Here is a 15,145-nt window from a genome sequence, read left to right on the forward strand (position 1 = left end):
ATGGTAACTTTGTTAATGTAAACCCCTCATGTGCTGAGTGTGAGAGAAAGTTTAACAGGTAGAACAGCAAATAAAGGGGACACAGCCGGTAAGCAGTGAAGTATGAAGAGCAATGGATTCAGAGAATTGATTTTTTCCCTCCTATTCACAAAAAAATATCTGGTGCTTACAAACCCAGAAGCCCCAAGGTCATGAGACATGGTTTGAAACTTTGTCTGGTATCTAGAATGTCAGTTTTTAAGGGCTCTCAAGAACATCTGACAACACGAGCCAATCTGTCGTCACGATGCCAAAAAAACATAGCTGGATGTTCTGTATGTCATTAGATGGAATAGCCTAGAGTTCCTATAGTCCTGGTCCTCTGCTAGTTAGTGCTCTCCACTGTATTTTCACTCTTTTGCATCATACATTTTTAATGTGGGGAGTACTGCTCATTTGAGACGCTCTATATTTTAAGAAACTTCACATTAATAATTAAGTATCCCGTAATGAGCACTGTTTCACTTGATGGGAACAGAAGTCGTTTTCTACTGATGACATAAAGAAACCGCTGAAAAAAATGGCGACATCAGCTAATTGTTGTTTAATTAGTGTTTTCTTTTGTGTCTTTTCATTTTTTAGTCCAGATTAATAGGTTGATGTGACATATGCAAAGTTTATCATCGTGTTTTTTGGTGAGCTTTGCTTATCTTTGAATTCAATAGCTCTCCAAATTGCTAAAACAGCGAGAAAGCTTATTAGCAATATGTTTAAACTAGATGTAGCACTGTTGTGCTTCATTTTTATTAAATCCAATTTGTTAGAATTGAAGTTGAGGATTTTAAAACAGACTTAATAGCATTAGAGTGTAATGACTCATTTATCTGATTTAAGGGTGTTGCTCTCTAATTTATAAATCAGATTATGCGTGATTAGGGAGTAGAACTCTTCTGCTGGGATAGGGACAAGGAGACATACTGCATTTAATGAAGTTTTTGTTTCTCCTTCCTTCTGCTGTCCCATGTCTCCTTTGTTTCCCTGGGCTGGATCGCCATACGTGGATTAACGTTTTAGCTGGATTAAATTGGTGACCATTTGCCTTGATCCTGGATTTCTTAGTCCTTAAAAGCATCTGTAGGATTTGTTGTCACAGCAACATATCCGTAAGGTCAAACCAACTCAGGAGCAGGATTATTAAGTAGATGATGGAGGGAAACTTTACCATGCCTAATTTATTCCAATGGAAGAAACTAGCTGTGATTATTGCACTGATAAAAATAATCGCCAGTGTACACTGAGTCCATAATTTTAGAGCCCCATCACTTCAATCTGGATGGAAAAAAATAATGCACACCATATTAAAAGAAAAAGTGACATAAAGGAAATGGAGATCAATGAGCGATGATATGACACAAACAATAAGATTGCTTTACCAAATTGAAGTCAGCGCTGCTGCATCCTGCCAGTCCTTAGAGGAAGAGCCCCTCTCCTGTATCATCTGAATTTGATTGATGATAGCCAGCTCTTGAGCAGAGGTCAAGCTGGGCTCAGCTGGTCCTCTCACATTTTTTTCTCCATCCTATCTATTTACTTTAAAAGAGACAGAGAAAATGAAGTGTTTCGGTTTGAAAAGATATCGTGGTGTTTTACTTTTTTTTGCTGTTGGGCTCTTTGAAAGCCCAGTCTTGATTAGAATCCTGATAAATAATAAATAAAGATCTTACTCATTGATCGTATTTGTAGGTTAGGACATGTAATATGATGCTATTTTGTTATATGACTTTATTAAGCCCGTGCATTCTGTTCAACTTCTCATTAACACAATATATAATCAACCAATCACATAGCAGCAAATCAGGGCATTTAGGCATATAGACATGTTTGGGCTGTTAAGTTTCACATCGAGCATCAGAATGGGCATGGTTGCTGATGGCAGACTGGCTGGTCTGACAATTCAAGAAACTGCTCATCTACAAAGATTGCACCACACAGCCATCCCCATGGTTTATAGAGATTGCCTTAAAAAAGAAAAAAATATCTAGTAGCAGTTCTCTGAGGTCAAAGCAGAATGGCCCGACTAGCTGAGGTAAAAAGAAGGCAACAGTGCCTCAAATAACCACTTGTTAGAACCAAGGCATGGAGAAGAGGATCCCTGATAACATGCCATGTCACAAAGCTCGGATCATCTCAAACTGATTGCTTGAACATGTCAATGAGTTCAATGTCCCCAAATGGCCTCCACAGTCACCAGATCTCAAGTCAGTAGAGCATCATTAGGATGTGGTGGAGAGATTTACATCACGAATGTGCAGCCAACAAATCTGCAGCAGTGATGATGTCATATCAATATGGCTCAAAATCTCTGAGGAATGTTTTCAGCACTTTGTTGAACCTGTGCCACAAAGAATTAAGGCCGCTCTAAAGACAAAATCCAGTACTAGCAATATGTATCAATATATATCATGTGCAGTTTAGAGACTCTCTGTTAATTCCCTACAGCCCTTAAAAAAAGTTTTGCTCCCCTGGAGGTAACTTTGAACCCTGGTCAGTGACTATGAAAGCATGCAGTTATGAGTGAATCTTGCTGTTCTAATCAAATATTCTTGAGCCTTCAAAGGACAAATGAACCAGGACCAGTAAGTCTTGGTTCATGTGACCTGGTATCTTTTAAGATCTCCTTCTTCTTTTTTTTCTGTGTGTGTTTTTTGTTTGTTTCTTTGTTAAGTTGTTTACTTTGTGTGTCCAGTGTTCGTTCACCCTTCCTGTGTGTGTTATTGGCTTGTTGGGTGTCAGCCCAAACCTCATCGGTTTCCCTTGTGTCCTGTTTCCCAATTAGTTTCTGTGTATTTACAGTCTTGTCTCACCCTCTAGTTGTCAGTTTGTCTGAATTCTCAGCCTGAGTTTCTCACCCGTCATGTGCTTCTGCTTCACTCTTCTCTGTATTTGCTCAGTTTCGATTGTGAACTTTGGTTTAAACCTTGTTTAATTTACATTCTTGTTTTTGTTCCAGCTTCTAGTGAACTGTGTTCTCTTTTGGACAGAAATCACTTTGGTGAATATAAGAGTGCTTTATTTTATTGCATTTTGTGATAAAGTTTGACCTTTTATTTTACACATGTTTAGAGTGTAGTGGAATAAAGTCTAAGTCTATGCTTCCTTCTCTGATTATATTTATACCCTTTAAACAAAATCATATCCATCTGTCTGGTCTACACTTCTGTGCTGCTGTAAACTATACCACAAGCCTTAAGTTAAACTCTCCATCAGCGTTAGCTACTTTAAAGTATTATAAAGTGTGTTGCATTGTTGTTCAGATCAGTTCATCATCATTTACAGTCCATAACAAAAAAGCTTCACATTAGAGGGAACTTTTTTGTTATGGACTGCACTTAAAAGGTTTATGTTGCCTGACTTGGTAAGCTAAGACAGGATGAGATATGAGATCAGTGAAGTTGGAGGAAACATCCTGTGGGAAAAAGACTCTCCTTCATCTGATTCCTGACTTTGATTTTGCCCATCTACTGGATGAAATAGAACATGGATGTGTTTGCCTAGTGGATTTCACACCGGATTTGTACTGAAGTTGAAAACTGGCTTCATATTAAGCTCATCCATCCTTTTCACCCTTTCCCTACACCCTAATTCTATTTTTTGCCCTGATTTTGCCTCCCTTCCCTCTATAATCCTAATCGGTCTCCCCCTTTTCTCTTGACTTCTTCCACTCTAATTATGTTTGACAGTGGCTAGGTCTGATACGCTGTGATGTCCGTTATAATTAACACTGGTGAAGCCAGAGCAGATGTCACTCAGCTGTAGCTGCAGCCCTGCCCATGGTGTAGCACATTAACTCTGTAATTATGGTGTATCATAACTGATCAGGCTGCTCATGCTGAGGACATCTGGACTGATTTTTTTTTACTATAACTATGATAGTTTGCAGTTTAGAATATTACTTGAGGTATATTACTGTGGTAGTTTGGCACACAATGAGCATTTGGGTATTTAAAAAGAATTTCAATTAATTTGATATTGCTTTAGTCTTCCCAGAAGAACAGTTTGATTAAAGAAGGGTGTGATTTACAAAAACCAAACAGTTCATTTCCACACAGTCACTACAAGGTGAATTACAGAGGGGTTATTTGAATGCTAACAAAGCACATTATGCCAAAGAGGGTGAGTTTATTAACTGCACCAATTTACTCTATCGGTGTGTGCAAAAGGTAAACTGTTCAATTCTGTCTGATCACTGTGTGCTGTGCACTGGCAGGGTTAGGAGAACCATACGCCGGCACACTTAAACAAATGCACCTGAGCAATCAGTTGGATTTAAGCACGGCATTCATGGACTGTGACCACTGTCCATGCAAGAGCATGGATCTCCAGTTCCTCAGTGATACCTCATGAGAACACGCGTTATGTAAATAACAAATACAGGGCATGTGAGAGGAAAGTAAGTCAGCCCTTCCAGAAAATACCCTATTTAAGCCACACAGTGTGTAAAATCTAGAGCTTCACTATGCTCCGCAAAAGTGCTGTTTAAGAGTGCGTATTGCATAAAAGAGAGAATAACTGGCAAAGGTTGACAGTCATGCCCAAGCACAGCAACACTGAAGATACCCTTTCATTTCCAGATCTGGGATGTTGGACGGCTGCTCATTTAAATTGCCGTATGGAAACGTGGGGTACAACACTGACAGGTCGCCAGTCTATCACACGGCTAACACAAAGAGACTTAACATGCCTGTCTTTGGATTGTGGTAGAAAGCCAGAGTACATGGAGAGCATTCACACGGGCACAATGAGAACATGCAAACTCCACACAGCAATCCAGTGGATTCCAGGGACAGTGGTTACCATTGAAATGATCAGTCCTGCTTTGGAAACTGACTAAAACTAAACTAAGCAGAAAAGAGAACAATAATTCTACATGAATGAAAACAATAATAGGTCTAGTGAGGTCACTGTTAGTCTTATTATGATGACAGTACTGACCCGCCACAGGATGTTTTAGAACACAAAATTACAAATTCTTTCAATAAAAGATAATAACATGTCAGTATTCTCCAATCTAGTCCAAGAAGTGTAATAATAAGAAAAAAAGAGGGGATTTTTTTTTTTTTTTTTTGCTTCTACTGCCTATAAAAAAAGTAATAGATCGTTAAAAATTATTCTCTTTTCCTGTCGATTTTAAATAACAATTTTTTTAATTTCTTTTTGTGGAACATCTCTCTTGACAGTCACAAAGTAGAAATTATAACAGAGGGCACAAGTGAGAGAGGATGTCTGTGTATCCACTGAATCCATTAGAGGAAAGCTTTTGGAACGAGCAGCCGTAACACAAAATCTATCAGCAATATAAATGTACCAACCAAGTAATTGGCAGCATATACGTTTGTTTTTACTGCTTCTCAGAACTTAAATGAGCTATGCTGGACTTTTTGTAGCTCTAAAAAAAAGATGAAAAGTTCAGAAAGTAACTATTTGTGTTTTGTAGTTTATATCAAAGGGGATTTTCCCGATGTGCCCTTGCTGAGAGTTCAGTAGGGCAGCGTAAAATATAAACTCACCCGTCTATACTTATCATCCCAAGAGATTCATTGCTGCCATTCTGGGGCAAAATTTCAAATATTCAGACCTGTCAGGGTCTATTTAGCATAGCCTTTTTTTTGCTTCAGGCTGAATTTTTTTGTTAGGTTCTTTTTTTTTATTTTATTATGAATTCCCATCACTGTCTGTTATGTACTTATTCATTTATCAATGTGACAGTTTGGACTCTTGCTCAGTACATGCCTACTCAAATCTATGGTGTTCTTTCTCTTTGAATTAGACGATGGATATTTCAAGTAGCAGCACTAAGAGAACTGGCAGGACTGAGGGAGTACAAAGGGGATAGAGAAGGCAAAGAAGAGACTTTCTATTTGTCCTCTCAGTTCTTTTAATCTGAATTCTGCCTAAAATAGTTGCCTTTTTTAGAAGTAAGTCTGTGTTTCTCCAAGCTGTGACTGCTTTAATACATTCCCTACATCTGTGCTGTTAAAGGGGCTAATAGCACACAAACACAGATATACAAAGAACAAATAAGATGCTATGTATTTTTGGTGAGGAACTCAACCCACCCCCGCCCAGTCTTGCTTTTTGTATCCGAGGGTCTTGCTCTCTGCTTTTGTGACTTCTTTCGTCACCTGTATTTGTCTTTTTTTTTTTTTTTTTAGTGCTGACTGTCTATATCACTTCCTGTCTTCCTCTAAAATGATGATTTTATTCTTGTCTGCTCTGACTTTAATGCCTGTCCCCACTTTCTTAACTGCTCTCCCTGAGGGTAAGTCTGTAACCTGCCAAGTGGGATGCTTATCTGCAGGGGGTCATTTAATGAGGCCATCTCTGCTGTACTAATTAGGAAAATTGCCCCTGTTGTTTAGCTCCACCTGTACTTTGCTTCGACCACAACGGTCATAACAGCTCTGCAGGATTTTAGCCATTCTAAGTGAATGTTAGAGGAAGCGCTGATGGCTGCAGACTTATAGTCTCTGTTTTCAGCTTAAAATTTATCCGGAACATCAGGGATAAGTCTGTAGGAACCACAACCTTAATCTAAAGCTCAGTCAGGTTGAGTCCTGCTTAGTTTTCTTTTAGTCTTGACCTGCCACGCGAAGTAGTGCTGACCTACAAATAGTGTCTTCAGTGTGTTGCATTACTATTGTGTGCAATAAAAAAATCACACACAAAAGACCTTCTAAACATTTAACCTTGTTCAGTAAATGATGGTCAGTATTTATTTATTTAGTGGGCACAGCGCTATAGGTACACCTTGTTAGTATTGATTTGGACCCGCTTTTGCTTTGAGAACTGCCTCAGTTCTTCATGGCTTAGATTCCTGGTGCTGGAAACATTCGGTTTTTGCTCCATAATGACATGATAACATCACAGAGTGGCTGGGGATTTGTCAGCTGCATATCCATGATGCAAATTTACTGTTTCACCACATTCCTAAAGTGCTCTATTGGATTGAGATCTGGTGACTGTGGAGGCCATTTGAGGACAGTGAACTCATTGACATGTTCACAAAATCAGTTTGAGATGATCTAAGCTTTGTGACATGGCACATTATCCTGCTGGAAGCAGCCATCAGAAGATGGGTACACTGTGATCAGAAAGTGATGGCTATGCTACAGTAACAATGCTCATGTAGCTGTTTAAACTAACCTCAGCTGGTACTAAGGATCCCAAAGTGTGTCAAAAAAATACCTGAACATGGAAGAACCTGGAAACATGGAGGCATGGAAACATGACGAAAACTCAACAGACAACCTGACAAGTAATGAATGAAAACACACAGACTAAATCACACAGGAGGTGATCAGGGGAAGTGGAAACGCATGGGAAAGGAGCTGATTAGAAATAACATAATGACGCCACAGGGGAAGTGAAACTAAACACAATGAACGTGGGACACCAGACCTCTTCAAAATAGAACAGGAAACATAAAGAGATGCAGACATGACAACACGAGCTTGACAACATAACACACGCAGACCTGACACACATGAAGGACAAGGGAGACTTGCATACAGGGGTGAAGACACAAGTGGAATCTAATAAACAATGAACTATAACAGGGCAACATAGGCAAAATAGACGCTGGGTCATCTGACCCAGGATCGTGACAATGCTTGCATGTTGTTTAGGCTAAATTCTGACCCTGGTGTCCAATGGTGTAGCAGAAATCATCAGACCAGGCACTGTTTTTCAAGTTTTCTGCTGTTTTAGTGAGCTGGTGCCAATCGTAGAACCCAATGTGTTCTCCTCCAGCTGTAACACATCTGCATCAAGGTTTGAAGTCCTTCTTCTGTTCCCCTTTCTGAAGCTCAGTTTGAACTTCAGCAGGTCATTTTGACCTACTCTGTATGCCTGACAGCATTAGAACAGGTCTACCTAATAAAGTGGTCTGCAGGTAATTTTAACATTGCAATGGCAATATGAACTTGAATTTAAAAAAAAAAGAAAACAGGCATATAAGTGTCTATTTTTATCACACTTTGGAGAGCAGAGATATGAGCGCATTTTGTAATGTGAGAGTTGACTTTCAGATTCTTACATCCTTGTTTTCAGTTGAGTTCAGTTCTCCTGATCCAAGGAGGGTTGAAACTATGTAAGCTTCTCAGATGCCCATAATCTTTGATTACTGCTGCACTGTTGTATCTGAGTGCAAGCAGTGTGTATAAAGTGTCCCTTGGGAGGTGTACTAAGCTCTGTCATGTCCTGTTTCTCACAGATCATGGTTATATACGGGATCTGTATTCCTTTTTTTGTCCTGCATAGTTATTGAAAAGAAAAGGTATAAAACACTGCAGAAAACCAGAGCACTGTACCACGTGTTTTTCTGTTGCTCACTGCTGTGATCTACGGCCTTCAGTGTCTGTAGTGCGAGACTTGGACATCTTTGTCTTTGCAGAGGATTCTTGTGCAGGGTCTTTGGAGTATATTGTGAGACATTGTGTTGCAGCATTAAATCTTCTTGTAGTTAACAACTGTGCGGCTACTTTGAAATCCCATCATATGGCAGCACAATATGACGGCACTTAGGGAAAAAGTGGAGCTCAGAGAGACTACTTAAGTGTGTGTGTTTAGAATGCGCCGGTTATTATTCTGTTTGTGCTGATGCTCCAGCTCAACAAATTAAATCCTTGGATGGCTGAATATGCAAAAGTGGTTTCAATTTATGCACACGCATTCCAGAAGCCTGTATTGTATAATTTCTGATTCAAAGAGTGTTGTTTACAAAAATTAACGCAGAAATCCAAAAAGTTTTTGCTGCTTCATTTGCTGCTTCATTGCTCTGTGAGATATATGTGCATCAAACACACACATACACAAATTACAGGTATTTATTTTCTATAAATCAGCAATTTATTGTTATTCATTAAGGTTTCTTAGTTTTTCCGCATCCTGTCTGTTGTATTTACATAAAAAGTTGGTGATATTTATCAAGGAATAACACATCGGACACACTACGGTGTGGTGTGACAGACAGCTAATGTCTTTGTTAGTGACAAGGCTGTTAAACTGATAACTCAGACCACTGGCTAGGATAAAATGAGCAGTCTAACAAATGGATGGAGCGATGGAGAGATCAATTCTTAATGCCTTAACAACAGCAGTGTTTCCTGATGTAAAATACATTAAAAGCTCCAGAAATACAATACCCTCCTTTTCTTCATTTTTCACACTTTCTAAAATCATTCTGTAAGCTAGATCAGACCCTTTGGGTGAGCTGGCTTTTATTCCCTGAATTCACTCACACACTCAGCAACTCAGCCTTCGCACTGTAATACCATTCATTCTGCTTCACAGCTGTTTACAGTGGGAAATAATTACTGAATAGCTAAAACAAAATTTCTGTCCCAAAGTGCCTTATTAACTTCATACATTTAAAATTTTCCAAAACTCAAGCCTGATGCAGAAATTGATGATACTGCTTTATGATAATAGCCAAATTCTTTTTTTATCTTAAAAAAAAGGCATCAAATATTCACAAAACGTTGTGCTCTTTTCCAGTGTGCCATGCTATACTACCTTGTAAGTTGTATATTTCCACTGCAGGTTGGCAAAGATGTTTTCAAGTAGACAGAAAATTGTTGTTTACGGGTCGTTTCACATTAATGTTTAATCTCAGCCAGGTTGTGATAATGGCTTTGAAGCTGGCAAACTTTTAATTTAAGGACTGAAAATGGCATCACTTTGGATGTAGACGATTTAAAATCCAAGAGACTGCTTTTATATTCTGCTCCTTCTTTATCAAAGGTTCACCTGCGCCTTTATGCATCTTTTCTCTGCAGCGTCGCAGTGGGTGTGGGTTTCTATGGCAACAGCGAGACCAATGACGGTGTATACCAGATGACCTACTCCTTGTACAACGCCAATCACACGCTGGGTGGAGTGGACAGTCTGGTATGTAAAGCATCATTTACAAACATATTAGTGTCACACAATTAACGCTTCACATATCTCTGGACGGATGAGATTACATCATGTATTAGTTTGCAAAAATAAATTGAAAGCGTTTGATTCAATTCCCGCCATTTCATAACATACACGGTTTATAAATGAGTGACCAATGAAGCAAGAATCCAACAACTCTGGGCGAAGACTTCAGAAAGGCTGGATGCGATGTATTCCCACACAGAGGCGCACAACCACACAGGCTCCAAAGAGAAGGAAAGTCCACAGTACTCAATTTAGTATGCCTTTAAATGTTTTTATGGTTTTTTTTTATAGCTATTTACGGCTACACACAAATTGACAGCCTCTCCACACACAAACCTCGTCCTCTGAGAGAGACACACACTCCCTCTGCCTGCTCCACCTTCTCCTAGCCTCTGTGGCTTCAGCAAACACAGAGCTGTCCTATCTTTTATGCTCAGTTAAGTTCACTGTGTTTTTTGAGCTTTCTTTAATTTTGTCCACATGCAGTTTTCCATAAGAAACGCCATCATTTGACACTTGATTAGGACTCCAGTAAAGACTAAGACTAAATTCCAAAATGTGGAATTTTACACTGATATCAGTACTGATATTTAAAAGTGGTGTGGTGGTTAGCCTTCCAGTCTGGGGCATTTTCTCAGTGGAGTTTGCTTCATTGCTTCTCCCCCAGTCCAAAGAAATGCATGGTGTTAGATTAACTGGTGATTCTAAATTGCCCATAGGTGTGAACGTGATGCAGACTGGAAAGACTTTCAGTTTTAAGTTTTTTATTTTTTTAAATGATTTTTTGTGTATTCTTGGCACTACAGAGGGCATAAATATAGACTAGAATAGCCTTTTATTGTCATTGTAGATGTAGAATAAAATTATAGGTGCTCCACGCTAACTGTGCAGGAATAAAGTTTAAATAGTAACACAGCAGGAATAAATAACAGACAGGAGAAATATATATAATCAAGAAGAATATATACACACTATATAGCAAAAACAAACAAACAAAATAATATTAGTACTGGCATCACTTGTCTGACTTTTTTTTAACACTGGTATTGGCACTTAACCCATTCTTAAAACTGTTATCTTCTAGTTATAATTGCCAACAGTAATAGAACATCGTATAGCTATTAATTGTTGAGGTTTTAAAGCCTTCACTGTGTGTTCTCATCAGGCGTTTGACCAGCGTCGATGCAGGCGCAAACCCAGGATAACTCGCTGTCAAAGAGTAGGGATTAAGTCTCCATTTGTATTAATGGAGATTAATGTAGTGGTGTGTGAGACACTCAGCGTGGTGACTCGACTTGGCCTCGGTAATAAACACGTCTCGAGAGAGCCTGCAGCGCACTCTCTGCAGCAGTGTTCTGTGGCATGTTAGGACATCTGATGCTGATGATTAGGGAAAATAATCACAGATTTAAAAGGAGAGTGCTTCTAAGCTGTGGGACTTCATCAATATTTTAAACTGGAAGCATGTAAGATCTCTGTGACTGCTGAAGTTGAGATATCACTTGTGCTACTCTGTTTGGTCATCTGGGATTAGTTCCTGCCATACTGTACAACACACAAGTTAGCATTTTTGATTTATTCCATTTGATCAATATAACCGCATATTAAGCTTGTATTACTATACTAAAGAAGCAAAGATGCATCTCTTGGCATTTCTAGATTTTATTTATTGTTCTCTGATTCTCTGCCAATAATTTTGGAAAGTGGACAGTCACATTAGTTTATCAGAATCCTAATAATAAGTGGAGAGAAATCAATAATATATTGCATATTGGAGAACTTATCAGTATGTTTCTCTAGGGTGTGTGAACTTGTGCAAGCACTTAATTGGACATAGTGGCCTTTATTTGGGCATCTTATGTGTGTGAATGTGCATGCCTATGTGTGCATGTGCATGAGTGAGTTCATTGCACGCTGCTATAGACTCTTAAGGAGTCTAATTCTTGAGTTGGACAAAGAGCCCAGTGTGCCACACACAGTTCCTAGTCTCCCCCCACCTAATCAACCATGAGCCCAGAAGACAAAGCCCTTTGATGGGTAGAACAAGGAGCAGTGCAAGCCCGTCTGATTGGCAGAGTCGGGGTTAAAATCGGCATTGAAATCATTGACAATGAAGGCCTCTCTGCCCTTTTGACCACGCAAATGCCTTTTAGCCCAGCTCCTAGAAAGTTTAGAAAAGGGGTAAGCTCAGAATATAAGTGAGAAAAGGAGGAAAGTTAGGCTCTTTGTCATCAGATGCTTTTTTTCCTCTGCTGCTATTGAGAGTTTCATTAGTAACGGTCTGGAATATATGCTTATGATGTGTTATGGACACAGACTCACACGGAAACCTGGAAAAAGATGAAGAAGGTGGCTTGAGCAAAAGAATACGGAGGAATAGCGAGAATATAGAATATTAGTCTGGTTTTAAATTGGAAAAAATAGAAAGCCAAATATGCAGATGAAGGATGCACCACAGCCTCTAAATAACAAACAGGTTATTAAATAATTAATGCTGAATAGCCAATTGCAACTGGTGGTGATGCTGAAACTATAACAATTGCAGTTGATACACACAGCTTACCTGCCTTGCATGCACACAACTTGTTAGCTAGGACCAATCATTTTTATGCAGACTTCCTAACTGCATTTCAGCAGCATTGCTTTCGAACAGTAATGTTAGCTCTGGAAACTGGCCCGCTTGGATGCCTTTTAGTGGTAATGGGACTGATCTCATATTTGGAGTGTTTAAACACCAATAATAACTCGGCGGGTGAAGGATGTTATTAGAGCTTTTGGAAAGCAATCATCCAGTGGACTAGGTCAGTGTCTGGGTCAGTAACTGAGCAATTGGCCAGAGCTCAACTAAGGTTTGGATGCTGGCCTGACACCATTTTACACCATTCTCACTAGAAGCTTCTGTAATAACACAAAACGGTAAGCTTTTCGTGATACAAGCTAATATTGAAACACAATTATTTATTTATTATATTTATTTTTGTAAATACTCCTAGTGTAAGAACCTGATGTTTAACTCGCTTATATTAAGTGTCAAAAAAACTCAATGGCAAATAAAGAACATATTCAAGGTCACATAGAGCCCTATTCTGTCCAGGTGAATTTATTATGGTTGTAGGGAAAGAGTGTTACCAGCCAAGCTCCCGGTATTTTATGAGCACCTTGTATGTCCATATTTACAGCCTGACCATGGTTTTTCTTCTGTCTCTTAGAAATGACATTTCTCAAAGAAATTTAAGTATCTTGAGGTATTGTTAGGGGTAAAGTAGAGCTGGCGATTGACATGTGTGTGGCCTAGACATAAGCATCAACATCTGGGGATTAAAATTTAAATTGATGAACAAGTGTCAAATGTTCCTCAACTGACAGCAATTGACAGCAACTTGCGGATGGTTCCAAAACCCATGTCGGTAAGCCCTCAGACTGTTTTTGTCCCATGTAAAATATGTAAATGCATATTTATATGGGGCAAAAACAGTCTGTACAGATGTAATCACCATGACATCATCAAAAGATGTAGTTCTTCTAATAATGATGTGAAGCTGGTTCCAAAATCAAGTCAGTCCACATGAACTCCCATGTCTAAAGGCACCAGACTGTTTTTGTCCCTTGTAAAATATCTAAACAGCTTCACGCCATTATTAGAAGAACTACAGCTTTTGGCAATTTCGTGGTGATCACATCCATCTCTACTTACATACAGGTTTATAGGAAAAGGTGAATTTGTGCTCACTGCTGTAGTTCTCTTACCTAGAAGTTTGTAGTTCAACATGACAGCATATTACTCCCATTGATGTGACTACCACAACACCAGTTGACTAAACTGTGCCACAAAGTACAGGTTTTCACGGAGTCTGTGGTACATGCCAATTTTGCTAAATTTACGACTATTCGTTGGTTTTCTGCAAATGTATGTTGTTTCATTCAGTGTAATTGGAAATGAGTAGAATAGAAGCATGGCTTGTTTTTATAGGCCTATGCGCATGTGTTTAGCATAAATTTTCTCAAGCAAAACAATCTTTTTGAGGATTGTAATAAACTGTTGCAGTCAAAGGGGAATTGAAAGTCCAGCACCAAAATGTACAAGTTAATTTAGAACAAACAGTTGAACTGTGGATGTTTTTGCTCATGTATAGGGAATGGGAGAGCATTTTGGATAACAGGAAAGAGGCTGAAAGCAAATCTGCTCTTCCACAGTAAGGAGACAACCAAGGTGTTTGCTGAGGCAGTCGACTGCATCACTCTGTGTCTAAATATCTAAATTGGAGAAAACCAGCGATGTGAGACTTATCTTTATCAGAGAAACTGATGCTTTACCTCAAAATGTGCCTCTTATAGTCGAAGTAGAAGAAGTAACAGTTTTGCAAAAACTTAAGGAGAAACATCATCTCTGAAAACTTGTTCAGTCTTTCATCAACAAACTCATAAACACCACTAATCCACTCTGAAGGATGACCTCCTAGAAGCTTCGTGATCATTCAGTATCAAACTTAAAAAAGGAATTTATTTTTAAAGAGATGTTTTCAGAGCTTCGGTACCCAGTGGTGAAGATGGTCTCTATCTTTAACTGTGACCGAGCTGCCAAGGCACTTCAGACCCATGTTCCATTTCACGCTCTAGCTCTCACATTCAATTTTAATTGAAGAAACTTTTCTCTTCTATCATACAGACACAATGGGTTGCAGAAAAAAGATCTGATCCCATATCTCATCCTTTTTTTAAATTTCAAAAATACGGTCAAACGGTTCTCATTTATCAAGCAATTATGAGAATAGAGTGGACGATTGTATGTGATTCTGTGATGCCTGCTCAGCAGCTCTGAATTTTTAAAAAGGAAAACACTACAAAGAATTAGAAATTACTCCTTTTCTTCTTCTTCTTTTTTTTTTACATGGTTCATCTCAAAGACGAACACTTTCTGGGAGGTTTGTGCCTCAAATTAGAACTGTTCTTTTACATTCCCTCTCTGTTTTGTGATCCCTCATCTCTGAGGCATCACTTCCACAGAGACATACCAGCCCGAACAGGCTTAAAGATAGAGATCAAATTCTAGTGAAGGAAGTGGTATTTATATTCTGTAGAATCTCAGACCAGGGCTTAAAGAAAGGAAACATTTCTGTTCCTGAAATGTGTACAGGCCTTAGGAGACAGGATGGATTAAGTTACCCGTGGGTATTACAATACG

The 15,145-nt window shown here is 38.9% G+C and overlaps 1 protein-coding gene across 4 annotated transcripts in view; it reads left to right on the forward strand.

The window, feature by feature from the left end:
* ttyh2 (tweety family member 2) overlaps nt 1-15,145 on the forward strand; it is a 66,267-nt gene that overhangs the window by 19,865 nt on the left and 31,257 nt on the right. For all 4 annotated transcript variants that reach the window (XM_063482697.1, XM_063482698.1, XM_063482699.1 and 1 more), the window contains exon 3: nt 9,816-9,927. In XM_063482697.1, coding sequence (XP_063338767.1) covers nt 9,816-9,927 — 112 coding nt within the window. The remainder of the gene's footprint in view (nt 1-9,815; nt 9,928-15,145) is intronic.

Source organism: Pelmatolapia mariae, linkage group LG8 (genome assembly GCF_036321145.2).
Source record: "Pelmatolapia mariae isolate MD_Pm_ZW linkage group LG8, Pm_UMD_F_2, whole genome shotgun sequence".
NCBI lineage: Eukaryota > Metazoa > Chordata > Actinopteri > Cichliformes > Cichlidae > Pelmatolapia > Pelmatolapia mariae.